Source organism: Canis lupus, chromosome 10 (genome assembly GCF_003254725.2).
Source record: "Canis lupus dingo isolate Sandy chromosome 10, ASM325472v2, whole genome shotgun sequence".
Lineage (NCBI taxonomy): Eukaryota > Metazoa > Chordata > Mammalia > Carnivora > Canidae > Canis > Canis lupus.
The window spans coordinates 17,260,797-17,286,266 of record NC_064252.1 but is presented as its reverse complement, the minus strand read 5'-3'; the positions used below and the strand labels follow the sequence as shown (position 1 = coordinate 17,286,266).

Genomic DNA, 25,470 nt, shown 5'->3' with positions numbered 1-25,470 from the left:
GTGTTGGAAGTGGAAAGGCCCATAGTTGGTGGTGTGCAGAGCATGGTGCCCAGACTGTAAGAATAGGAAAAAGCCCCTAAAAATCAAAGAAGACTTCCCTGGGGATGTTTTCAACGCGTCCCCCTTTGCTTAAGATCGGAAAAGAACTTTGATTCTTAGACTGACTTATTTCAGCAATTCAAGGTGATCTTGAGTAAGCTAAGACACAAGTAGATTTACTAGAACCTTTGAAACTCAAAGAAGACAGTGTCTTATAGATTCCTAAAAGCAAAGTAATGACTGGCCACTGGTGAGAAGTCATCTATCTGATATATTCATTCACTGCTCATAACTATGCAACATCATTTTGGTTAATTCCTAAAACTGTGGTTTGGTTTAAATGGTATAATGTAGTTACCATATTATGCTTTAATTAAGTTAAACCCATCATGTATTAGTACTAAAAGGAGTCATCCTGAAAAAACGATATTTTAAATGTTATATGTTAATTAAAAACACTTTCAAAGCTTTCTGAAATATATCAGTAAAAAGGTCTTAAAACTGTCACATGATGGAAATAAAACATACATAAATCTAGGTAAAAAGGCAAGATTTTGAGCTGAGAACTGTAGTTCTCATGGCAAAATCCAGAATGGATGCATTCGAATAGTATGTGCTGCTAAACAGAGAAGGCTTAGAAAATCAAACTCACTGAATAGAGGTTTCAAGTTTATTATAAACCTAAGGGGAAAAATCCAGACTCTATACATTGTGTGTATCTTGAATTAATGTTTTATTATTGACATAAAGACATGTAACATGTAATTTGATTCATTTCCTTCATGAGATCAAATTACTGGACCACGTTTCATGTTGGTATACATCTACCTCAATTCTAAATAATCTAGGTTCCCTCCTTCTTCTACGTTTTGTCCGTTATTTAAGAAAAAGTAAAAAGACTGTTTTTGTTCTTTGTGTCTCATTTTTGTGTTAACATTTCTCACTCCTTGGGATCCGTGGGTGGCTCAGCAGTTTGGCGCCTGCCTTTGGCCCAGGGCGCGATCCTGGAGATCCAGGATCAAGTCCCGCATCGGGCTCCGGGCATGGAGCCTGCTTCTCCCTCCTCCTGTGTCTCTGCTTCTCTCTTTCTCTCTCTCTCTGTCTATCATGAATAAATAAATAAATAAATCTTAAAAAAAAACATTTCTCACTCCTTGGCCAGAGTACATATTCTTGTCCTTCAGCATTTCTTTTTTTTTTTTTTTTTAATTTTTCTATTTTATTATTTATGATAGTCACACAGAGAGAGAGAGAGAGGCAGAGACACAGGCAGAGGGAGAAGCAGGCTCCATGCACTGGGAGCCCGACGTGGGATTCGATCCCGGATCTCCAGGATCGCGCCCTGGGCCAAAGGCAGGCGCCAAACCGCTGCGCCACCCAGGGATCCCTCCTTCAGCATTTCTTTTGTTCTTCTTTTTTAGGTTCTTCTTTCCTTTAAATGACTATCAGTGTCAGTCTTTTTTCCATTTAGAATATTTTGCAACTATACTTATGAGAGATTGAATCTGTTTATAGCATTTCATCCTTTCACTGTATTAACAATGACAATCATACATGTCAGTATTGCATTATTAGAAAAAAATTGTTGTCTTCAGATTCCTTCAAGCCTTAAATGAATACATAGCAGTTCACTCATATATCCAGTTTCTCAAAGAACACAGAATGCTTGTTTCCCCCCTGGGAAAACTATTTAAGAGCCAATTAAATTATGACATATTTTGGTTATTTATTTTAATGTAATGTCGTGTTCCCAAGCAAGTCTAAGCTGTTATAGATGTGTTTGCACTGTAATTTTATGATAACTTAAAGAGAGCTTGTAGCTTGAAAGAAAGACATAATAAAGTCATAGTTAAATAATCTTCATACTGATACGTTTTTCCTCATCTATGTGATTTTTGATCACTTGAGTCTTTTTTTAAATTTTTAAATTTATTAATGATAGTCACACACACACACACACACACACAGAGAGAGAGAGAGAGAGAGAGAGAGAGAGAGGCAGAGACATAGGCAGAGGGAGAAGCAGGCTCCATGCACCAGGAGCCCGATGTGGGATTCGATCCCGGGTCTCCAGGATCGCGCCCTGGGCCAAAGGCAGGCGCCAAACCGCTGTGCCACCCAGGGATCCCTGATCACTTGAGTCTTTTTGTTTACCCAGGCAGAAATTTGAGATCATTGCATATTTAGGAAGGTAAGATTACAGACTGCTTTGGGCTCCTAAACAGTTGGTTGCATCATTGTTCACCTGGGCTACAGATCTGGTGGGTGTCTTGGGGGGGGGCAGAAATATAGAAGATACCTTTAAAGGTGATGGCATTAGAAATCAGTTTCCCTAATTTGCATAAATTAATGAGCTGATTGCAAAAAGATATCTACAAAGTGTATAGGAAAATATCTAAAACTGATATTGAGGTGTGGGGACTTGGATAAAAGCACCTGGCTTGTGTTTCCATTTTTGGTGTAGGAATTTGTGACAAAGTAGTTTGTGGCTTTTCCATTTGTTTTTTATTACAATATTTAGAAATCTCATACTTGAAAGATGCCTCAATTATATCAGCGGCTTTATGGAGCAAAGACAGAAAGTAAACACAGAAAGTATAAACACAAATTTGCATTTGGTTTGTGTGCACAACCTGCTGCTGAAGTCCTCATCAGACACCTGCACGTCGGTGCTGCTTGTGTTGTCAATTTCTGCTTTGTTAGGGTAGCTGAGGGCTCCGGAACTCTTACAAAGGGTCGTCGGGTCCAGTGTCCACATCTAAGCATCTCTATATGACGTACTAAAGAATGATAAGAAATTATAGCAGCACCATTTTGATTAGTCCAAATGTTTTCAAGGTTGGAAATCAATCTTGATTCAGTGAAAAGAAGTTTGAGACAAATAGAAAACACTTAGGAAATGACTGAAGTGAGTTCTTCCTTCTCATTTACCTTAGAAACTATTTCTAATGTAAATGATTGGATCTCTCCAGTTAGAGGCAGAGCTTGGCAGGATGTTTAAAAAGCCAAGATCCAGCCCTAAGCTGCCTCCAGAAGCTTCACTTTAGCCCAAAGACCCAAATAGGTTTAAAGTGAGAGGGTGGAGAAGACCGTCCATACAGATGGTAACCAGTAGAAACATGGTGTGGCCATACCCACACTGGACAGAATGGACCATAGGTCCAAACTGTTGGAAGAGGCAAAGAAGGGCATTAGATATTGAAAAAAGAGTCAATTCATCAAGAAGATAATTATAATCATAAAGGATAAAATACAGATACTCTAAAAAGCATATATGCACATGTGCACCAAACAACAGACCTCTAAATCTTTTAGGCAAACATTAACATATTGAAGGGAAACACAAATGGTGCCACAGTACTATTTGGAGGCATCAGCACTCCACTATCAGTAGTGGATGGAGAACGTCTAGACAGAAGGTCCACAAGGTCATACAGAACTTTAACAACACTGTTAATCAATGACCTACCTGCAACAGGCAGGCATAGCACACTCTACCCAACAGCAGCAGAATACAGATTCTTCTCAAATCCATATGAAACATTTCTTAGGACAGACCATGTTTTAGGGCACAAACAACTTTCAATAAATTTTAAAAGACTGAAATCATATAAAATATCTTTTCTGATCACAAAGGGTGAAGTAGAATCAAAAACAAAGTAAAACTGGAAAATTCACAAATATGTGGAAAATAAAGAAATGCTCTTAAACAAGCTTAATGGATCATAGAAGTAATCACAAGGGAGTACAGAAAATAGAGACAAGTGAAAGTGAAAACAATATAAAAAGATTTATGGTGTGCAACAAAAGCGGTGCTCAGAGGGAAATTTATAGCAATAAATGTGTATGTTTAAAAAGAAGAAAGATCTCAAATTAGTAACCTAAGTTTACACTGCAAGCAAGTGGAAAAAGAAGAGCAAACTGAACAAAAGCTAGTAGAAGACAGGAAATAAATATTATAGATAAATGAAACAGAAAAAAGAAAAACAATAGTAATTAAACCAAAAGTTGGTTCTTTGAATAGATCAACAAAAACGACAAACTTTTAGTTATAATGATAAAGAGAAAAGAAAGGTGAAATATCCCCAAGATTGCTAGAACTCATACAGCAATTTGGTAGCGTGGCAGGATACAAAATCAATGCCCAGAAGTCAGTGGCATTTCTATACACTAACAATGAGACTGAAGAAAGAGAAATTAAGGAGTCAATCCCATTTACAATTGCACCCAAAAGCATAAGATACCTAGGAATAAGCCTAACCAAAGAGGAAAAGGATCTATACCCTAAAAACTATAGAACACTTCTGAAAGAAATTGAGGAAGACACAAAGAGATGGAAAAATATTCCATGCTCATGGATTGGCAAAATTAATATTGTGAAAATGTCAATGTTACCCAGGGCAATTTACACATTTAATGCAATCCCTATCAAAATACCATAGACTTTCTTCAGAGAGTTAGAACAAATTATTTTAAGATTTGTGCGGAATCAGAAAAGACCCCGAATAGCCAGGGGAATTTTAAAAAAGAAAACCATAGCTGGGGGCATCACAATGCCAGATTTCAGGTTGTACTACAAAGCTGTGGTCATCAAGACAGTGTGGTACTGGCACAAAAACAGACCCATAGATCAATGGAACAGAACAGAGAACCCAGAAGTGGACCCTGAACTTTATGGTCAACTAATATTCGATAAAGGAGGAAAGACTATCCACTGGAAGAAAGACAGCCTCTTCAATAAATGGTGCTAGGAAAATTGGACATCCACATGCAGATGAATGAAACTAGACCACTCTCCTGCACCATACACAAAGATAAACTCACAATGGATGAAAGATCTAAATGTGAGACAAGATTCCATCAAAATCCTAGAGGAGAACACAGGCAACACCCTTTTTGAACTCGGCCACAGTAACTTCTTGCAAGATACATCCACGAAGGCAAAAGAAACAAAAGCAAAAATGAACTATTGGGACTTCATCAAGATAAGAAGCTTTTGCACAGCGAAGGATACAGTCAACAAAACTAAAAGACAACCTACAGAATGGGAGAAGATATTTGCAAATGATGTATCAGGTAAAGGGATAGTTTCCAAGATCTATAAAAAACTTATTAAACTCAACACCAAAGAAACAAACAATCCAATCATGAAATGGACAAAAGACATGAACAGAAATCTCACAGAGGAAGACATGGCCAACATGCACATGAGAAAATGCTCTGCATCACTTGTCATCAGGGAAATACAAATCAAAACCACAATGAGATACCACCTCACACCAGTGAGAATGGGGAAAATTAACAAGGCAGGAAACCACAAATGTTGGAGAGGATGTGGAGAAAAGGGAGCCTTCTTGCACTGTTGGTGGGAATGTGAAATGGTGCAGCCACTCTGGAAAACTGTGTGAAGGTTCCTCAAAGAGTTAAAAATAGATCTGCCCTATGATCCAGCAATTGCACTGTTGGGGATTTATCCCAAAGATTCAGATGCAATGAAACGCCGGGACACCTGCACCCCGATGTTTCTAGCAGCATGTCCACAATAGCCAAACTGTGGAAGGAGCCTCGGTGTCAGTCGAAAGATGAATGGATAAAGAAGATGTGGTTTATGTATACAATGGAATATTACTCAGCCATTGAAATGACAAATACCCACCATTTACTTCAACGTGGATGGAACTGGAGGGTATTATGCTGAGTGAAGTAAGTCAATCGGAGAAGGACAAACAGTGTATGTTCTCATTCATTTGGGGAATATAAATAATAGTGAAAGGGAATATAAGGGAAGGGAGAAGAAATGTGTGGGAAATATCAGAAAGGGAGACAGAACATAAAGACTCCTAACTCTGGGAAACGAACTAGGGGTGGTGGAAGGGGAGGAGGGCTGGGGGTGGGGGTGAATAGGTGATGGGCACTGAGGGGGGCACTTGACGGGATGAGCACTGGGTGTTATTCTGTATGTTGCCAAATTGAACACCAATAAAAATGAATTTATTATAAAAAAAGAATGGTGAAAATAGTAAAAATAAAAAATTAGTAGTAACATTACTATTATACAGAACTGAAAAGAAATGTAAGAAAATAAACCAACATGTGCCTCCCAAATTACATAACCTAGAAGAAATGAAAAAATTCTTAGAAAACACAAATTACCAAACTGGTTTAATAAGAAATAGAAAGAAGAAATGGAAAATTTGAAGAGATTTACAAAAAGCAAAGGTTGCATCTGTTTGGAAAACTAACATATCATGAAAGAAAAATTTGCAACTAGATGTCTTCACTGGTGAATTCTACCAAGCATTTAAAGAAGAATTAACACTCATCTTTCTGAAACTATTCTAAAAAAGAGAAGAGTAACCATTTCATAACTCATTATAAGAGGGAAGCATTATTTTGATATCAATGCTACTTTACAAGTAAAGTATCATCAAATATCCCTACAATCCCTCATGAATATAGATCCAAAAACCTTTAATGAAATAGTAGCATATTCAACCTTGTATTAAAAGGATTATATGCTATGAACACGCGGGGTTTATCACAGGAATAGAAGAGTGGTACAATATACAAAATTCAATCAGTGTAACATACCACATTGATAGAATGAAGTGGACAAACCACATGGTCATCTCAGTTGGTGCAGGAAATGCATTTGCCAGATTCCAACAGCCTTTCATAAGAAACCCAGAAAATTAGGAACAGACGGGAACTTCTACAATGTGATAAAGGCCATAGGGGAAAACCCACACACAACCAATGTCATACTCCACAGTAAAAAACTGAACTTTTCCCCTAAGATCAGGAACAAGGGAAAGATGCCTGGTTTCACCACTTTAATTCAACATAGTACTGGAAGTTCTAGTTAGAGCAATTAGGCAATTAAAGGAAATAAAAAGCAACCAAATAAGAAAGGAATAAGTAAAAACATTTCCAATATGCACGTATGATTCTATTTATAGAAAATGCATAAGTATCCACAGAAAACTACTAGAGTTAATAATTCAACAAAGTTTCAGGGCACAGCATCAACACACATTAGTGAGCTGTGTTTCTGTAACCAGCAATAAACAATCAAAAAAGGAAATAACATCTGCAGAATACCTGGAAATTAATTTAACCAAGAAGTGAAAGATTTTTACATGAAAACTACAAACACTGCTGAAACAAATTGAAGACTCAAATAAATGGAGAGACTTCTCATGTTCATGGATTGGAAAACTTAATACTGTAAAGATGTCATAACAATCTTTATTTATTTATTTAAAAGATTTTATTTATTCATGAGAGACACAGAGAGAAGGCAGAGACATAGGCAGAGGGAGAAGCAGGCTCTCCGCAGGGAGACCTTTGTGGGACTCATCCCGGAACTTCGGGATCACACCCTCAGCCGAAGGCAGAGGCTCAACTACTGAGCCACCCAGAGGTCCCGAAACAATCTTTAAAAAGAACGAAGTTGAAGGATTCTCACTTCTTGAGTTCAAAACTGTACTAGTAAGCTACAGTAATTATAACAGTGTGGTCCTGGCATAAGGATACACATCTAGACCAACCGAATAGAACTGAGAGTCTGGAAATAAACTCATACAATTATGACCAACTGACTTTTGACAAAGGTGGCAAAACCATTAAAGGAGAGAAGGACATTCTTTGCAACAAATGGTGCCAGGACAACTGGACATTCACATGCACAGGTGTGAAGCTGGATCCCTATGTCATGCCATATACAAAAAAAATATTTTTAGATATTATGTATTTATTCATGAGAGACAGAGAGAGGCAGAGACACAGGCAGAGGGAGAAGCAGGCTCCATGCAGGCAGCTGGATGTGGGACTGTGGCATCACGCTCTGAGCCAAAGGCAGGTGCTCAACTGCTGAGCCACCCTGGTGTCCCCATATACAAAAATTAATTCAAAATGGATCAATGATCTAAATATAAGAGCTGGAACAATAAAACTCTTAAAAGAGAACATAAAGGTTAAGTCTTCATGACCTTGGATTTGGCAAGGGATTCTTATATATGACACCAAGAACATGAGTAACAACAACAAAAGATAAACTAGATTTCTTAGAAATTAAAGGCTTTTGTGCACCAAAGACATTATCCACAAAGTGTAAGGATAATCTATAGGATGGGAGAAAGTAGTTGCAAATCATAAATTAGATGAGGCTTTAGATCCAGGACACATATAAAGAACTCTTAGAGCTCAACAACAAAAAAGAAAACCAAACAAGAATAGTCAGAGTACTTGGATAGATATTTCTCCAAAGAAAATTTACAAATGATTAAGAAATATATGAAGAGGGGCTCAACACCATGTCATTAGGGAAATGCAAATCGAAACCATAATGAGGTACCACTTCACAACTACGAGAATGGATTAAATTTGTCTTTAAAAATAGAAAGTAACAGGGGCTAGCAAGGGTGTGGCAAAATCGGAACCTTTGTGCATTGCTTGTAGGACTGTAAATGGTTCCACTTTGGAAAAGATCAGAAGTTCCTCATAAGTTTAAATATGTAATTACCATATGATCCTGTAATTCCACTCCTAGATATATACTGTACCATGGTCTGAATTATGATCCCCCAGAATTCATATATGGAAGCCCTAACCCTCAATATGTATTTGGAGTCGGTATTTAGGGAGGTAATTAATATTAAATGAGGACATAGGGGTGGGGCCCAATTTGGAGGACAAAGGATGTGTGGTCTTTTAAGAAGGGTAAGAGAAAGAGATCCCTCTCTGAACAAGAAGAGGTCACGTGTGCACACAGTGAGATGGCAGCTGCCGACAAGGCAAGAAAAGAGGCTTCAGAATGAAACCAATCTTGCTGGCACCCTGATCTTAGAATTCCGGGGCTCCAGAACCATGAGAAATAAATGTGTTGTAAGCCACCCAGTCAGTAGTAATTTGTGATAGCAGCCTGAGCGGACGAAGGCATCCAAGAGAACAGAACTCTGGTGCTCCTGTAAGTCCACGTATAAGCATGTTTACAGCAGCACTAGTCATGTAGCTAAAAGGTGGAAACCCCCCAAACATCTATCAATGAATGAATGGATAAACAAACTGTGGGATATACATACAATGGAACATTATTCAGTCCTAAAAGGAAATGAAGTATTTCTTACTGGAATAAATCTTGAAAACATTATGCTAAGAGAAGCCAGACATAAAAGGTCACAGTATATGATTCCATTTATGTGAAATATCCAGGATACGTAAATCCATAGACAGAATGCAGATTAGAATTTTCCAGGGGCTGAAGGGAGAGGGTACAGGGGAACACTGTTTGATGAGCAAGGGGTTTTACTTTTGAGTGATGGAAATATTCTAGAACTAGACGGCAGTGATAGTTGCACAGCATTGTGATCGTACTAAACGGGGCTGCGTCGTTTACTTTAAGAGGGTGAGTTTTATGTTATGTAAGTTTCACCTCGATAAAATATTTAAAAAAAGATCCAGGGGTGGTGTTCCCTGTCTTAGTCAGGATGGAATGAACTTTAAGGAGCAGGTGGTTCTAAGCATGCGAGGGTGGGTGGCCGTGGATGGCGCTGGCACCCTGCCTGAGCGCTCCTGGCTGCTTTGGGAGTTGATGGGTAAACCTGCCCTTCCCCTGGAGCATTGCCTTGCCACCTCAGCAGCCACTTTGCCTTGGAGGCCGGGCGCCATCCCCTCCTCGCCCTCCGCCTCCCACACTTGCTAACTGCCGCAAAAAGCACCCCCCCCCCTCAAGTGGGACCAACTCTGCGGGGCAGTTTGTCCTCTACAGCTTCCCTGGGGCAGGGGACACAGAAGCTGGCCTCCTATCCTCTCCTGCTCCCCTCTCCACTCTAGGGAACTTGATGCAAGATGGTAACATAATTTTATGAATTTTATGGTATTTGAATAACTCAATAAAGCCATTGTGTTAAAAAATACTTATTAGTCATCTACAACACCAAAGGGTTTTTTGTTTTTTTTTTGGATTTTTTTTTTTTTTTTTTTTAAGATTTTGTTTATTTGACAGAGAGGTGAGAGAGCACAAGCAGGGGGAAGGGGCAGAGGGAGAGGGAGAAGCAGGCTGCCTGCTGAGCAGGGATCCCATCTCAGGACTGTGGGATCATGACCTGAACTGAAGGTAGGCAGACACTTCCCCAACTGAGCCACCCAGATGCTCCCCCCGCTCCCCGCACCCCCCCCCCGCCCCCAATAGTTTTTAAAAGCTCAGGGTAACACATTCCTCAAAATCTCAGGTCAAGTTATATCTTTTTCATTGAAATTATTAAGTATTAGTAATTTAAAGGCAAATAAGATTTGTTTTTGTTTCTTGTTCTTTCCAAATACTCATTCTTTTTAAAACACTAAATTCCAGGGCTCAGTGTGTTAAGCGTCTGCCTTCAGCTCAGGTCATGATCTTGGGGTCCTGAGATTGAGCCCCATGTCAGACTCCCTGCTCAGTGGAGAGTCTGTTTCTCCCTTTGCCTTTCCCCCTGCTTATGCTATCTTTCTAATAAATAAAATCTTAAAAAAAAAAAGCAAAATTCCATTGCAATGGTTTCTATTACAGCAAAGCTGACCCAGTTGCCCTTGCCTCCCTCATTCATCTAACTGATGGTCACAAGTTCTTTTGTGGCTTTTTGCTCAGTGAGATCCAGACCCATAAGCATGCACAAACATGCAATGTTTATGTTAATTCAAACTTTACTATAAAAATGAAAACACCAGAAACGATGATGCACAAGATGATCATACACACTAGTAAACACGTGTTGGAGGGAAGTGGGAAAGGCAGTAGGGCAGCCCTTCCCCCTGCCCCATGAAGCAGTACCCACCACAGTCCTAAAAAAAAAAAAAGGCAGGAAAGTATCATCTGCTGATGTCGGAGCTTTAAAGGGAAGCTCTTCTTACAATCTAGATGGGTGTGCTCCGTGGTACTGGCAAGGGTGGCAGGACTTGTCACCTGTTTCCCTGGGCTGTACCAGCAAACCTGTCCTATGATCTAGGCCTCAGTGGACCAGTGAGACACGGGTGCCCAGAAGAGCTCCTGAAAAGGCTGGGGGATCAAAACCATTTCTAAAAAAAGTTGGTTGGGAGACTAAAGAGGAAAAAGAATGGATGCCCCACAAATCTGTAGGGGTGGGAATAGGGGCCATCAGGGATTAGAAATCATTCCCTTGGTGGAAAGGCAATGAATAAGCCCTGAGGTCAGTTCTGGGAGAGAAAACACACCTCCATTTCCTTTTATTTGAGACACACAAAGTTCTTCCCTGCCTCTGTGCAGCCTGGGGAGGCTTAGGCTATTGATCCCTAATTTTGCTTCAGGGTTTGCTGCTCTCAGGATCTCTCACACCTGTCGAGGGTGCTTGCTGCTGCAGACTCCCCCCACCCCCCCCATCCCTGGGCGCAGAGGAGGGACAGCTGTGGAAAGGACAGGAATCACGGGCCAGGGCAGTGGGGGAGGGAGACGGTGAGGGGGATGGCCTGCAACAATGCTTCTGTTCATAGCTAGAGGGCGGCCGAGTGGAGGGTATTCTGAAGGATACCCCCCTCCCCAAAGTCCATGCAAAGAGGCTTGCTTCTCTGACTCAGGAAGGGGAGGGGCTCTCCGTGCTGCCACGCTGCTCTTGGTCTGGTGCATCCTCCTCCTTCTGCTCCAAATCAAAGTTCTGTGGACAAGGCTGTGGGTGAGGCCTGGCTCTGAATCTGCCCAGTGTGGCTCTGGCACTTCCAGGGGCGCAGACACTACGAGCATGTGCCGCCTGCCAGGCCCAGCAGGAGCCGCTCTACTGGCTTACATTCCACATCCCTCTGCAGAGAGGCTGTCTTCTTTAGCCCACCCAACATTTTGGCCTGACCTACCTCAAGCTCCTGCAAAACCTCGTCCATGAAGTCCTGGGAGTTGTGTTTGTAAGACACAGCTAATCGAATCGCGTCATTGAAGAGCTGGGGATAGGGTGAGGTGGCGGGGAGAAGACACGGCTGTGGGTCCCTGTGCCCTGTTCTGGTCCTGTGTCCACACAACACTCCACCCCTAAAGTCAGCAAGGTCACCTCTCAATTCACCTTCTCCCAATCAATGTACTTTCTCTCACCAAGCCCAGGCCCATCACCTCCACTGTCAGAACAATGATCCTTTCCTATCACCCCTGGCTCTGGCTTGCCCACTCACGCCCCTGCAGCAACGCCTGTCCTCCCCACTGTCCCTGCAGCCAGCCCTCCTCTTAGTAGCTTCCCTGATCCCTTGACCACTTGGCCTTCCCTAAGCTCTGCAGTCCACCATTACCTTCACAACATTGGTACCATCAGCAGCTGAGACAAAGTACAGGGGGAGGGAGAACTTCCTGGCAAAACTGAAGCTCTTTTGGGTCATCTTTATGTCTGCTGTAGAGAGAAGGGAGGACACTGGCCTGTCATCAAGGGAAAGGGAGAGGGTTTTGCAGAGTGGGTCACTAGAGACAATTCCAGAAAGTTGGACAGACAGGGACAATCAGGGGACATGTCCTAGGAAGAGTTCATGGAACAGGGAACTGTGTCTTGGGAAGAGGGAAGATTGGCTTAGTTGGCATCTTTACTGGAAAGAGACTGATGGCAAGCAAATAAGGGCTGTAATTTTGGGGGAAGGACAGATCATTGAAGGTTTACTGTCCCAGGAATAGAGGAATAAACATGTGGTGGTGGGTCCCCCATGGACTGTGGACACCCAGATGCAGGGATGACCCCACCATCAATTTTATTGGCCACCAGGATGCATGGGATCTCTGGCCTGAACTCCCGAAGCTCCGTATACCAGGTGCTCAGGTTCTTGTAGGTTACCTTCCTCTGCACATCAAACACCTGCAACGAACAGAGGAAGGAAAACAGCTTAGGTGTGTCAGGGTCTGCATACCACCCACACCTGACACACACACAAGCAGCTGGGTGGCTTTGGGGCTGCCCTTCTCAGGGAAGCCCCCAGAACCTCCAGACCCAAAAGTGGTTTTTAATGTTTACTTGTTTTATTATCTTGCCACCTAATCCTGTGTACCTATTTCTTTTTTTTCTAAGGAATTTATTTGAGAGCGAGCAAGAGAGAGAGCATGATTGGGGGGAGGGGACAGAGGGAGGAGCAGACTCCTCACAGAGCAGGGAATCTGATGTGAGACTCGATCCCGGAGCCCTGGGATCATGACCTGAGCTGAAGGCAGACACTTCACAGACTGAGCTACCCACGTGCCCCTGTGTACCTATTTTAATCGAGATGTATCATAGTACTAATCAATATAGTCTGTTACAAATTGTAATTTTTTTCTTAGCCTATTATTGCTTAAACTGTGTCTTAAAATTCCTTTGTGGGTCCCCGAGGTGGCTTAGTCAGTTGGTTGAGCAACCAACTCTTGGTTTTGGCTCAGGTCACGATCTGCAGGTTGTGAGGACAAGCCTTGCACCGGGCCCCATGCACAGTGTAGAGTCTGCCTGAGAGTCTCCCTCTGCCCTTCCCCTATCTCGCATGCACATGCTCTAAAATCAATCAATCAATCAATCAATCAATCAATCAATCTTTAAAAAATTGCTGTTAGAATTTCAAGTGCTTCTAAAGTTTCTATGTAGTTACTATTGGTGTACCTTTTTTTTTATTTTTTAAAGATTTTACTTATTCATCTGAGAGACACTGCAAGCAGGGAGACGGGGAGAGGGAGAAACTCCTGCAGACTCCACACTGAGAACAGCCCGATGTGGGGATCCATCTGACCACCTGAGAGCATGACCTGAGCTGCAATCAACTGACTGAGCCACCCAGGCACCCACCATCAATGTGCTTTTAATTTTAAACTTTTGTTTAATCTGTTGTTCATTTTGTATTTTAAACGTTTTTAAAAGTAATTTTAATCTATTATTCTTATTTTGAGGTGGTTGACATCTTTATTGCTTTGGAGTTGGGCGGGTGGCTTCCTCTTCCCCAGCAGGGGATCCTAGCTACGCAGGATGGCGCTGGCCCTGCGAGTGGCCAAGGTGCACACATCTGGGCGATGCTTGTTCTTGCACATCTGCCCGGTGCTGCAGAAAGTGGTTTGCATGCAGGAGGTGGCGAGTTGTCACCAGCTGGATCTCCACCTCCCAAGCACCATTACACCTTGTCTTCGGGTGCCAGCTCCACGCCGCAGTCTTGAGGCGAACTGGACCCTTGAAGGGAAGCAGCTGCGAGCCCTCAGGATACTAAGGCTCAGTGCTGGACGTCTGCTTCATCCTCTTGATCAGGAAGCTAGAGCAGTTCTGCACGACCATCCACTGCAGGAGGGTGGACATGGTAGCAGCTCCTCTTACTACAGTGGCCGGAGTTGGAAAGACTATCTTTTATTATCTTGTAGCTTGTAAGTTGATTAACATTTTATGATTTATAGTTTTTATCTGCTTTGAAATATTAGCCATAAGCATGAGCACTACAGACTCAGGGCAGGGGAGGCCAGAAGTCCTGAGATGCCTGGAATTATTGCTGCAAGGATGGGGTCCTTCAAACCCCTGGTGGGAGCTCCTTAAAAGCTAGCCTCCTGCTTCTAAGCCATCCTCTGGGATGGGCTCACATCACAGGCCCAAACTGCCCAGCACAACAGTGGATCATGGTGGACAGCCCTGTAACCTGTTAGAGTAGCTGCTCTTCCTTCTGAACCACCCAGTCCTTCATGGGAGCAAATGGACCTTACCCAGCACCAGGGGCTTGCCCTGGGTTTGGGTTAGCAGCTGTCACGGCTGAGGCAGCAGGAGGTCCACCTAGGAGGCTCTTCCACGGTACACCCAGGCCCCATTTCAACAAATGACCATGTTGTCTTGAGTTCCCTATAAAGCACACTTGTAATGAATCTTCTGGAATCTGCTTCACATCAGGCTGCCTCCTATGATCATCATCAGTCACCTGGTCTTTCATGCAGGTCTGATTTCCTGAGCTACTTCTGTTTGTTTTGAGAGCTGAGGAAGTGCTGGCTGGGGAGCATTAATGAGGAGCATCCCCATTAGGGTTTCAAAGTGGACAGTGGGACGACAGTCCCAACTCCCTCTGGGACTATCAGATCCCCTAAGGTCACCACAAGGTAAGCACTTTCTACCTGCCAGGCCCCATGCAGCAGACAGCTGCACATACAGGCATGTAGGAATGCTGGCAGGACAGACACCCCCAGGCGTCATTTGGACCCTCAGAAGAGTGTCCTAATGGAGCCAATGGAGAAGTTACTCCCTCCTGCCTTGGAGGGAGAATGGAGGTAAGCTCATTACTCCAAATGCCAGTGCAGAACTGAGACAGACATGGCCGGCTCTCCCTGGTTCTCCAGGGTCAGAGACAGTTGCCTAAGTGAGCCTCCAGATGAGGCACTGCCCTGCACTGCCGCCATGTGCCCTACCCAGTCAGCTTCTCGTTCTGTCCTCTTATAGGTACCAATATTACAATTTGGAAAATTTCAAGAGATTTTATGTTAAGGATTAGTGGAGTCTATGAATGGAGCCAGGGCTCTGGGCAGGAGGCCCTCAGGACATAGGCTTGCACAGCTCTCCTGTGCTTCTCTGCTTCTCCCTTGGGTATTGTTATGACACTTCTGACCCTGTAGCTATGGGGAACCCCTAAAGACTGTGTTCTAGACAGCACAGAGGAGAAGGGCTGGTTTGGAAGCAGCATCAGGTGACAGTCGAGGGGGCCTTGGGAGCCTATCTGGGTAGGTGGCTCCATCAGGGAAGGACTATATTTACCTCTTAGATGCCATGCCTGATGCTGAGGCCCTGGATGTGCTTCACCCCCTGGATGGGGGTTCCTCATCCAGCTCCACTTGAAGAGAAGCTCACTTGGGCATGTTCTCACTGAGAAACCACCCCAGGCTGCCCTGATGCCCTCTCTCCCAGTACCCAGCCTCGGTGAGGGCTCAGCACTGCTGGGTGACCCGTCAAGCTTGCCCAGAGCCTTTGATCACTGCCCAGCTGGTTTCATACCATGATGCAGGCATGGGCCTTGTAGTAGTAGGAGGCGTGCATGCTCTGGAACCGCTCTTGGCCTGCTGTGTCCCAAAAGTCTGCAACATAAACACAACTCTGTCTGATGGGGCTGGAGGGCAGAGAGACCCAGACACCCTGATTTTCTCTGTGCTGACCTCTGTGCAGAAACACAACATGTGGGGGAAGACACGGAGGAACAAGACCATACAGCTCACATATATGTGTCTTTAGGACACAATGCACCTGGGTGTGCCATGGGGGGTCTGTGTATGCCTGTGTGCCTGGGGGTGGGTAAGAGGGAAACATATGGCCAGGCCAGGAGGAGGGAGAGTGCAGACAGGAAGTCCCAAAAGGGAGAAGGTAGGTTTCCCCGCCCCTGCCCACAAGATGCAAGGCCCTCCAAGGTTGAAACTAGGCTGACTTCCCACGTGTGTGGACCACAGATGATAGATAGGCACAGCCAGGCAGAATGCGTGGCCTAGCCAAGCAGGAGGTGGTAGTGTCATACAAAGTCAAAACCTTTTGTGGAAGATAATACTCAGACTACAGTTGTTATTTCTTTACACTGGCTATATTAGAATACCAGGTCAGAGAGCTGGAACTGAGGCCTGTGTGCCTCCTCGCCCCTCCCTGGCCTCTGGGCTCTCAGGGTCCTCCCTATCAACCCTCCTCTCCGCTGGGGGTTTCATTTCTTCCCTGTCTGACTCTCTCCCACAGACTTCTCTACCCTCCCCACCCCTCCCCCTTGAAAGTCCATGGTCCAGCCATGTGCTGCTCACCTACAAGGATGGTCTTGCCGTCCACCGTGGCCGTGTGCTTGTACAGGGTCAGGGCGTATGTGGACAGCTGCTGTGGCCGACTGCATTCACGTTAAGGAATAGAGATGAACAAAAAGGAAGGCATGGAAGGTACTTGGTGGGGGAGGGCACTGGTGTGATGAAACTGGCCCTCTTCTTTTCTTTCTGGAGTTCTTTATAAATTGAATGAATGTTGCAGGCAGAGGATCAGCTTTAAGTATCACTGGCACAAACTCTGTGGAAAGGCAAGGGGCAGGAAAATCTGGGGGTGTGTCCTGGCCCTCTAAGTAACAGGGACAACATGGAATGGAACTTTACAGAGAAGCCGTCATAAACAGCATGTTGTTGGAAAATGCAACCATGGGTGCCCCAGCCCCTTTATGGATTGGGCTCCTGGAGGCCAGAGAGGAAACCCAGCCTTAGGCAGCACCATGATCATCTGGGGGGAAAAGCCTCCACAAGCCAGACAGCTGACAGGCTGTTTATGAACTGCCTGTGTGAAACCCTGACAAAGAGCCTGGGGAACGAGACTTCCTGAAGCTGCAGAGCACAGGGTGGTTTCATCAGCAAGCTGGGAGGATACAGGCAGGGGAGGGCAAAAGAACACTTGGTATGAGGTGAAGCAAGATACACTCAGATTCCACCTTGGGGGGCTGGGGGCCAGGGTCCAGGGCCCAGGGCAGGGAGTGGGGCCCCTCCAGGGCTCTCTTCTGCCATGGTTCCCAGTAGATTCACCTGGGAAGCCTTTTAAATCCATCCTGGTTGCCAGGGAGTGTCTCACTCCAAACCTAGACAATGTGGACAATCCACGGGAAGAGGGAGCAGCTCCTGATTTACAAAGTTCATTCATACCAGAGAATTTTAAGATATTAGCCCAAGTTTTGAGGTCAGAGAGGTTAAATTACTTGCCCAAGGCCAGAGCTACCAAGAAGGAGGAGGTGGAGTTTGAATCCAGGCATGTGATCAAGTGCTGGTAGCCGACCTACTGTCTTCCTGATATAAAGCAAATGCAAATATGAGTAAGCTCCGAATACACAGCATCAGTTATGTGTGCTGCCAGCTGGTAAGGAGCAAGTATGCATGAAACCTGTGCATTCACTCACCTATCCCTCCTCCCTGGACCACTGGAGCAAAGGGGTAAACAGTGAGGCTGAGCTGGCACGATGGAGAAAGGGCACAGGAACGAGGAACAACCCGTGAAGGATACAATCCATCCATGAGAAACCTCTCCATAAGTCTGTAAGAACAGTGCGTAAGGTGGTCAGGTACATCTTCCAACCTCCCTCCTCCTTGCCCCACAGCATCAACCTGTCCAGGCTAACGACCTAGGGCCAACTGCACCCACCCCCTATGTCACTCCACAGCCAGAATTTCCCTTTGGGAACTGCCCTCCAACCCTCTTCCTGACTCCTAACACCAGCACATATGCAAGAAAATTAAATAAAAGGCATCCGAAAGATGGAAGTAAAATTATTTTTCTTCATAGATAATTTTATAGAAAACTCTAAAGAGTCCACAAAGAAAGTAATAGAGCTAATGAATTCAGCAAAGTTGGAAGATATAAAATCCACACTCAAAAATAAGTTGTATTTCTATACACTGGCAATGAGCAATATGGAAAGGAAATTTAACCAATGAGACATAATACTTGTACACTAGAACTATAAAACCCTGTGGAAAGAAATCAAACAAGACCTAAATAAATGGAAAAACATCAGTCCTTATGGATTAGAAGGCTCACTGTTGTTAGATAGATAACCTTGCCCAAAGCAAAGTCCCTAGTCCCTTTATGGATTGGGCTCCTGGAGGCCAGAGAGGAAACCCAGCCTTAGGCAGCACCATGATCATCCAGGGGGAAAAGCCTCCACAAGCCAGACAGCTGTCCACAGACTCAACCTAATCCTTATACAAGTCCCAAAGACATTTTTGCAGAAATAACACATCTCAAAATTCATATGGGATTTTTTAAAAAGAGTTTATTTATTTATGAGAGGCAGAGACACAGGCAGACAGAGAAGCAGGCTCCATGCAGGGAGCCCAACGCGAGATTCAATCCAGGGACTCCAGGATCACGCCCTGGGTGGAAGGCAGGGGCCCAACCGCTAAGCCACCCAGGCATCTCAATTCATATGGAATTTCAAGGGATCCTAAGTAGCCAGAACAATCTTGTGAGAGAGTAACAAAATTGAGGAAATCACATTTCCCTGAGGTCAAGACTTCATACAAAGCTACAATACTCAACAGTGTGGTACTGGCATAAATATGGACATACAGACCAATTGAATAGAGCTCAGAACGAAACCCTCACAAATGGTCAAATGATTTCTGACAAGGGTGCCAAAGACCATTCAATGGGAAAGGAAGAGTCTCTTAAATGATGTTATGAAAAGTGGACATTCCCACGCCAAAGAATGAAGGTGGATCCCTTCCCTCACACCATATACAAAAGTTACCTCAAAATGAATCAGACCTAAACTTAAGAGCTGAAACTATAAAACTTTTAGAATATAAGATCAAATCTTCATGATAATCCCATAAGATCAGATACTTAGACCAATGGAACAGAACAGAGAGCCCACAAATAAACCCAAGCATATATGGTCAAATATTTGACCAGAAATAAACCGAGAATACACAATGGAGAAAGGATGATCTCTTCAATAAATGGTGTTAAGAAAAATAGAAATCCATGTACAAAAGAATGAAACTGGATCTCTATCTTACATCACTCACCAAAAATGATCACCAAAATAAGCCTAGTTAACAGCCATCACCAAACATAGCTATAGAATTTTTTTTTCTTGTGATGAGAACTTCCAGATTACTCTCTTAGCAACTTTCAGATATGCAGGACAGTTAATATTGCTATTAACTATAGTCACCAGGTCACACATTACATTCCTACAACTTACTTATTTAAACTGGAAGTTTGTTCCTTTTGACCCCCTTCACTCCCAACCCTGCCGGCACCTCTGGCAGCCACCCACCTGTTGTATCTATGAGCTTACATCTTTCCTCCTCCTCCTCCTCCTTTTTCTTCTTCTTCTTCTCCTTCTTCTTCTTCTTTTTTTTTTAAAAGATTCCATGTATATGTAAGATCATACAGTATTTCTCTTTTTCTGACTCATTTCACTTCAAATAATACCCTCAAGATCCATCTTGTCACAAATGGCAGGATTTCCTTCTTTTTAAAAGGGTGAATAATATTCCATGGCACAGAGACATGGGAGGTGTTGGTCAAAGGCTACAAACTTATAAGATGGATAAGTTCTGAGGACCTAATGCACAGCACACTGACTACAGTTAACAACACTGCATCATGTCCTTGAAAGCTGCTAGGAGATTAAATCTTCAGTGTTTGTCACATACCCACACACAAAAAAGATAACTACGTGAAGTGATGGATGTGTTAACAAATCTTACTGTGGCAATCATTTTGCACGTATGTAGGTATGTTAAATCATGGCATACACCTTAACAATCTCAAATATCAATTACATCTCAATAAAAGCTCAACATTTTTAATTTTTTAACAATTTAATTTATTAAAATTAAATGTTTCCGTTCATCAAAATACACCAGTAAAGGAGTGAAAAGCCACAGACTGGAAGAAGGTTCAGAACGTCTGAAGATATTCCTACAAGTCAATCATAAAAAGATAATTCAGTAAAAATAGGCAACTGATTTAAACACCCATCTCACAAAAGAGGAGTTCCAATGGCCAATAAGCACCAACAAGTGCCAATAAGTGGAAAGGTGCTCTACAAAATTAGTCATCATTATAGAAAGTCTTAAATATAATCTATCTCTCTCTGAATAGTCAACCTTGATAAATGTGCTGTCATAATGTTTGCTTACTGTTTTCTTTCCCTGCTTGATCTATTGATGATTGAGAGAAACACCTATTCTGAACTTGGTCAGTAATCCAGTTAAAAAATTATTCAGACTTGGTCACTCCTCTGCTCGAACCATCTCCTGTTTTCCCATTTTTTCAGTTCTAAGCCTCCTCAGATACCCAGCCCGCCCTCCCTTTTGCTCTCTCCTCTCACATTACCTTCCTGCTGCTCCCTCTCTGTTCTAGCCACTAGCCAGTTCCTCTAGCTGAAATGCTCCTCCTCATGCATGGCTTCTTCCCTTGCCTTCTTCAAATTTTTGCTCAACTGTCACTGTCACAAACAGGGCTGCCCTAAACATTCTCTTTAGACTACAACTGTTAAGGGCCACTCCTTATCCCTCTATAAATTGAATACATTCTAGCCATGATTTTATACTTCTCTGGTTTAAACTGTAGCTTCCCTCGTACAAGGGTGATAGATTCTATTTACAATGAACAAGAAACAGCATCCATATTATAAAGAAATAACAGATGGGGGATGCCTGGGTGGCTCAGCGGTTGAGCATCTGCCTTCGGCCCAGGGCATGATCCTGGAGTCCCGGGATCAAGTCCCACATGGGACTCCCTGCATGGAGCCTGCTTCTCTCTCTGCCTATGTCTCTGCCTCTCTCTCTGTCTCTCATGAATAAATAATAAATAAAATCTTAAAACAAAAAAAGAAATAACAGATGGAAGTAGGAACATCACCCAATGAAAGTACTGCTGCCAGAGATTCAGAGGCCCTGAAACAGAGCTATGCTTAGACCCTGCCTTGGGAGGTCATGTGCTTATGAAGTGGAGGAGGAAAGCAGAGTCCAAGAGACTCATCTCAACAGAGTGGGCAGTGAAAGAGTGATGGTCTCTCTACCCTCTTGTCTCAGAAGCATGTGAAGTGTCACAGGTGCCAGAGCCCCCTCTGGGAGCCCCTTTCACCAGGCATCCAGCGCATCTTCTCCTGGCCCTTGGGGATAAGGAGGCATGGGACCAGGCAGGCTGTGTATCCCCCACTTATTAATCTCTCCTACTCAACTCCAGTTTGTGCTTATGCCATACATGGCCCTAGCACGGTGTGCATCTTTGCCCTCTTTTGCACAACAGAGGACAGTGATCAAGGGGAAAATGACATCCTAAAAGCCATCACCCAAAAAAGGCAATGCATCTAAAGTTAACCATTCTGTTTTTGAACAAAGATTTGTATTTATTAATTTTCTTTATCAGGTCAAACTAGTGGCTGACAGGAAGATAAAACTAGGACCCAATGAAGACACACCTTGGGGTCACTTAGAAAACACTGTGAAGTAACCCTTGTTACCCTACCACCTCACCCACACGACGGGAGGCCAGGAGCTTAAGTGGCTGAGTCAGGGTGCAAACCATATCTGGAGCTAACCTCTCTTAAGGAGCAGGTCAGGAAAGGCCATTTTTCGTTGTTGTCCTAAGCGAGGCTGGTAAGAAACCAGCACCAGAACTTGGGGTTGGGCAGTGCTGCTGAGCAGGCAGGCCACCGTGAGCCTCACCACAAGCCAGGCTCTCCAAAGCTCCCCTCTGCTAAGGAAGCTGCCAGCTTGCTCTCCACCTGCCTGCTGTTCCTGCTCCCTGTTTGCTGGGAAACAGGCAGTGTTATTTACTGTGCAATCTCCTCAAACGACAACACTCACCCTCATTTCATTGTACAGACATGTTGCAGAGGATGGTCAAAGCAATTTTAACATGCTGAACTAGACCTGCAGCATTTGCGTATGGAGTGGGGTGGAGAGAATGTGAATTCCCGAGGATGGCTTAGAATCCAGCAAAGCCCCTGGAATCCAAGGGTAATTAATGAACAAAGAAGCTGGAAGACAAGGTGGATCTGGAGCAGCTAGGACACAGGACTTGAGCGGATGTCTGGTCTACCCTCCTGCTGAGAAGTCAGAGGGGACATGTGGGATCCGCCAGCACTCAGAGCCCGCCTTCAGCTCCTCAGCTGGGGAGTCCCTGACTGGGCACATGGGCACTGGAGTCGGTTAAGAGTCAGACTATGCCCCAGCTGACCAGTCAGTCCTCATTTCCTTCCACTCTGCTTCATCTTGGAGAGCTCCTCTGAGAGGGTATCTGCACCACCTCTAATCAATCAGTCACCAGTCTCCATTCCCACTCACAGACTCTTGGCCCACATGGAACATGCAAGACCCCCCAGTTCTCACCACCTCACCCTGGACTGCTTCAGTAGTCTCCAGGGTAACTGGGCCAATATCTGCTTCCAGGACTCAGGGAAAAGCTCTATGTACTCAGTCCTTGTGACTGGCTGCCCCCTCCCCCAACACACACGGCTGCTGCTGTGATCCCCTTTGTCCCCCCACCCCATATACCTGAGCTCCAGCCAAGAAGGCTCCCTTATCACCCCCTATAGAAGCCATGCTCCTCTGTGCCACCCCAACCTGCTCTGGGCCTAGTCTTTCTTCCCTCAGCTCCCAACATACTTGGACTTGCCCACAGCGCTGTCCCCTAGGCAGATGATCTTCACGTTGTCATCAGCATCGTATTTCTCTTGGTCGAGCTCACAGGGTTTGGCTCTGTCGCTGGCCATTGGCTCCTGCCTGCTGAGCCTGGGGTAGTTGTGTGCGTGTTGGGTATTGTCCCCGTCTGGGAAAATCAAGAAGAGGCTGTTGTTAAAGAGTTGAGAAATCTCCTCAACCAAATCTATTTTTTCCTCTTCCTGGATAGGAGAAAGAAGGAGCTGATGAAAGAAAGGCCTGAGGACACACTTACATCCTTCTCTATTCACCACCAGCCTGGTAGCCACTTGCTGGACTGTGGGGCTGTAATCTTGTCCCCATTCAAATTCTCTTCGGGTGGTTTACCCTGTGTCATCTCCTTAAAGCAGCTATGTTCAGGGCCACACCTCCCATTCCCACGTGGAAAGACAGTACATGGGCATGTACAAGCTGTACATGGGCAAGCTTTCTCACCCGTAGAACAGGACAAGAAGTAGTCCCCATGTCACACAATCAATGTGACAGCACTCTGTAGGCCTGAGCTTTCCTCACTGAACAGACTCCACAGCCAAAGACATCTTATATGCATTCCTGATCACCTACCTCACACCTCCACCTCCCCTTGACTTTCCTCCCTGCTGCCATCACTGGCTGCCTCTTTCTCTCTCCATGTGGGTATTCTCTAGGGTTAATCTCTACTAGTTTCCAGTATCTCCTAAATAGCGATGATGCCAAATCTGTACCTTTACTGACACTGCTTCCCTTGGCAGCGGGCTCAGTTAGGCAATTCCAACCAGATTTGAACTAATCAACTGTGCTACAAGAGACAAATAACATGAAAAAATACTTAATTCCTGCCCACCCTAAACATTAGTCTTTACATTCTTCGTCTGTACAAGACACCAGCAGCCATCTGGTGCCCACACCTGCTGAGATCTCTAGGTCTGATCTCTCTTCACTGCCAAGTATAACTTTTCAAACTATAGTAAGAATGTGCAATAGCCCAGACTCTGAGCTAATCAGGCACAGAGAAATGCCTCCTTCAGGCTGCTGCTGAGCTTTCGCCATGAGCAGACCTTGTGCTGGCTTCGGAGGAAAGGAGACACGAGGCGCGCAGAGGCTACTGCGGAAAGAGCGGTGATGGGCCGTTGCCCGCCCGGCCCAGTGGAAACTGCCAGCACAAGCCACTGCTCGCTGGCTGCAGCACTGCTGTGCCTCCGCTACCCTCGGCCTCAGGAGGAGCCCCGGGGAGGGGCAGGTGCTTGCGGAGCACCGTGAGGGGCTGCCCCTTCCGCCTCCTCCCCGGAGCGGGCTAATCTGTCCCAAGGCCGGGCCCAGAGCCATCACTGCAAGCTCGGGGACCTGCCACGGTGGCCGCCGTCCGCGCCATCCGCTGCGCAAGCTCTGCCGTCCAACCAGCATTCCCGGGGCACTCCGCACATCAGGGAACCAACCTTGCCGGTCAGGCTGGGCCGCCGTCGCCCTCACACGGCAGCGTGGACTCCACGGCCCGTCCTTCTCCCGCCCCGGGCCCAGGGCCGGCGGATCCCAACGCTGGGTCGGCCGCCTGGGGAAACAAGGGAAGACCGGGACGCCGCAGGTTGGCCCGGGTGGCCATTCCCCCGCCCGGCCCCCGGTCCCCGCCCATCCCCGTCCAGGTCCCCCCCCCCTCCCCCCCGTCCCCGTCCACCTCGGACCCCGCAGGCAGCCGCGGCTCACTCGGCCAGGCCGCCGCTTCCGGCTCGGTCAGCGTCCTCGCAGCTGCTACGCAACGGCGCAAGGACCCGGAGGAGAGCTGCCCGAGCAAAGCCTGAAGGACCCCTCGGGGCGCGGGTGGCTAGCGCGGTGCCGGGGGCAACCCGGCAGGTGACCGCGCTCTCCACCCGGGTTGGGTCGGCGGTGTCCGCCAGAGGGCGGGTGGGTCTGCCGGGCGTCAGCGGAGGGCGGGAGTCCGCGGAGGGCGGGAGGTCGCGAGGGCGGGGGAGTCCGGAGCAAAGGGGAGGGGCGGTGGACGCGGCGGGCACGGGGTGCGGGAGAGAAGGAGAGGTGCGCGGTGTCCCGGAGGGCAGGTTCGGACATGGGGGGGGGGGTGGGGTCGGGCAAGGTGAGGCCCAGGGTGGGATTAGACGTTAGGTGTTAGGGTAGGGGTTAGGAATAAAGGTTAAGGATAGGGTTAGAGTTAGGATGATAAACTAGGGTTAGGAGCTGCGGTTGGGGGTTGGGTTACGGAATAAAATTAGGGTTAGGGTTTAGGAATTAGGGGTTAGAGAAGGGATTAGATATTAGGGGTACGTTTAAGATTGGAGGAAAGGAATGGGGATAGGGATTAGAGTTAGAGTGAGGGTTAAGGGTTAGAG

The 25,470-nt window shown here is 45.4% G+C and overlaps 1 protein-coding gene across 9 annotated transcripts; it reads right to left on the bottom strand.

Annotated features, from left to right (window-relative positions):
• Positions 1–2,521: 2,521 nt before the first annotated feature.
• Positions 2,522–24,941, bottom strand: RABL2B (RAB, member of RAS oncogene family like 2B). 9 transcript variants are annotated; one of them, XR_007413394.1, is made up of 10 exons: positions 24,804–24,935; positions 24,568–24,680; positions 23,099–23,261; positions 17,973–18,002; positions 16,748–16,827; positions 15,966–16,045; positions 12,740–12,851; positions 12,301–12,395; positions 11,878–12,049; positions 2,522–2,819 (listed from the first exon to the last, which is right to left on the bottom strand). XR_007413394.1 is itself a non-coding variant. In XM_049115185.1 (10 exons), the coding sequence occupies exons 3-10, from the start codon at positions 23,203–23,205 to the stop codon at positions 2,808–2,810; spliced, it is 603 nt and encodes a 200-aa protein (XP_048971142.1). In that variant the 5' UTR covers positions 23,206–23,261; positions 24,568–24,680; positions 24,811–24,941; the 3' UTR covers positions 2,522–2,807. The 9 variants fall into 9 exon arrangements, 6 of the variants coding, with proteins under 6 accessions (XP_048971142.1, XP_025310790.1, XP_035551836.1 ...); XR_003140324.3 differs by having other exon boundaries at positions 12,301–12,398; positions 24,804–24,934; XM_049115185.1 differs by having other exon boundaries at positions 11,878–11,961; positions 12,301–12,398; positions 24,811–24,941.
• Positions 24,942–25,470: the final 529 nt, after the last annotated feature.

Excerpts from the sequence above, each read along its gene's own strand:
- RABL2B (XM_035695943.2), bottom strand. The coding sequence starts at position 23,205 with ATGGCCAGCGACAGAGCCAAACCCTGTGAGCTCGACCAAGAGAAATAC. Across the intron at positions 18,003-23,098 it reads AGCGCTGTGGGCAAGTCCAA|ACTTATGGAGAGGTTTCTCA; the intron begins GTATGTTGGGAG and ends CTGTTCTTACAG. Across the intron at positions 12,852-15,965 it reads AGGCCCATGCCTGCATCATG|GTGTTTGATGTGCAGAGGAA; the intron begins GTATGAAACCAG and ends TGTTCGTTGCAG.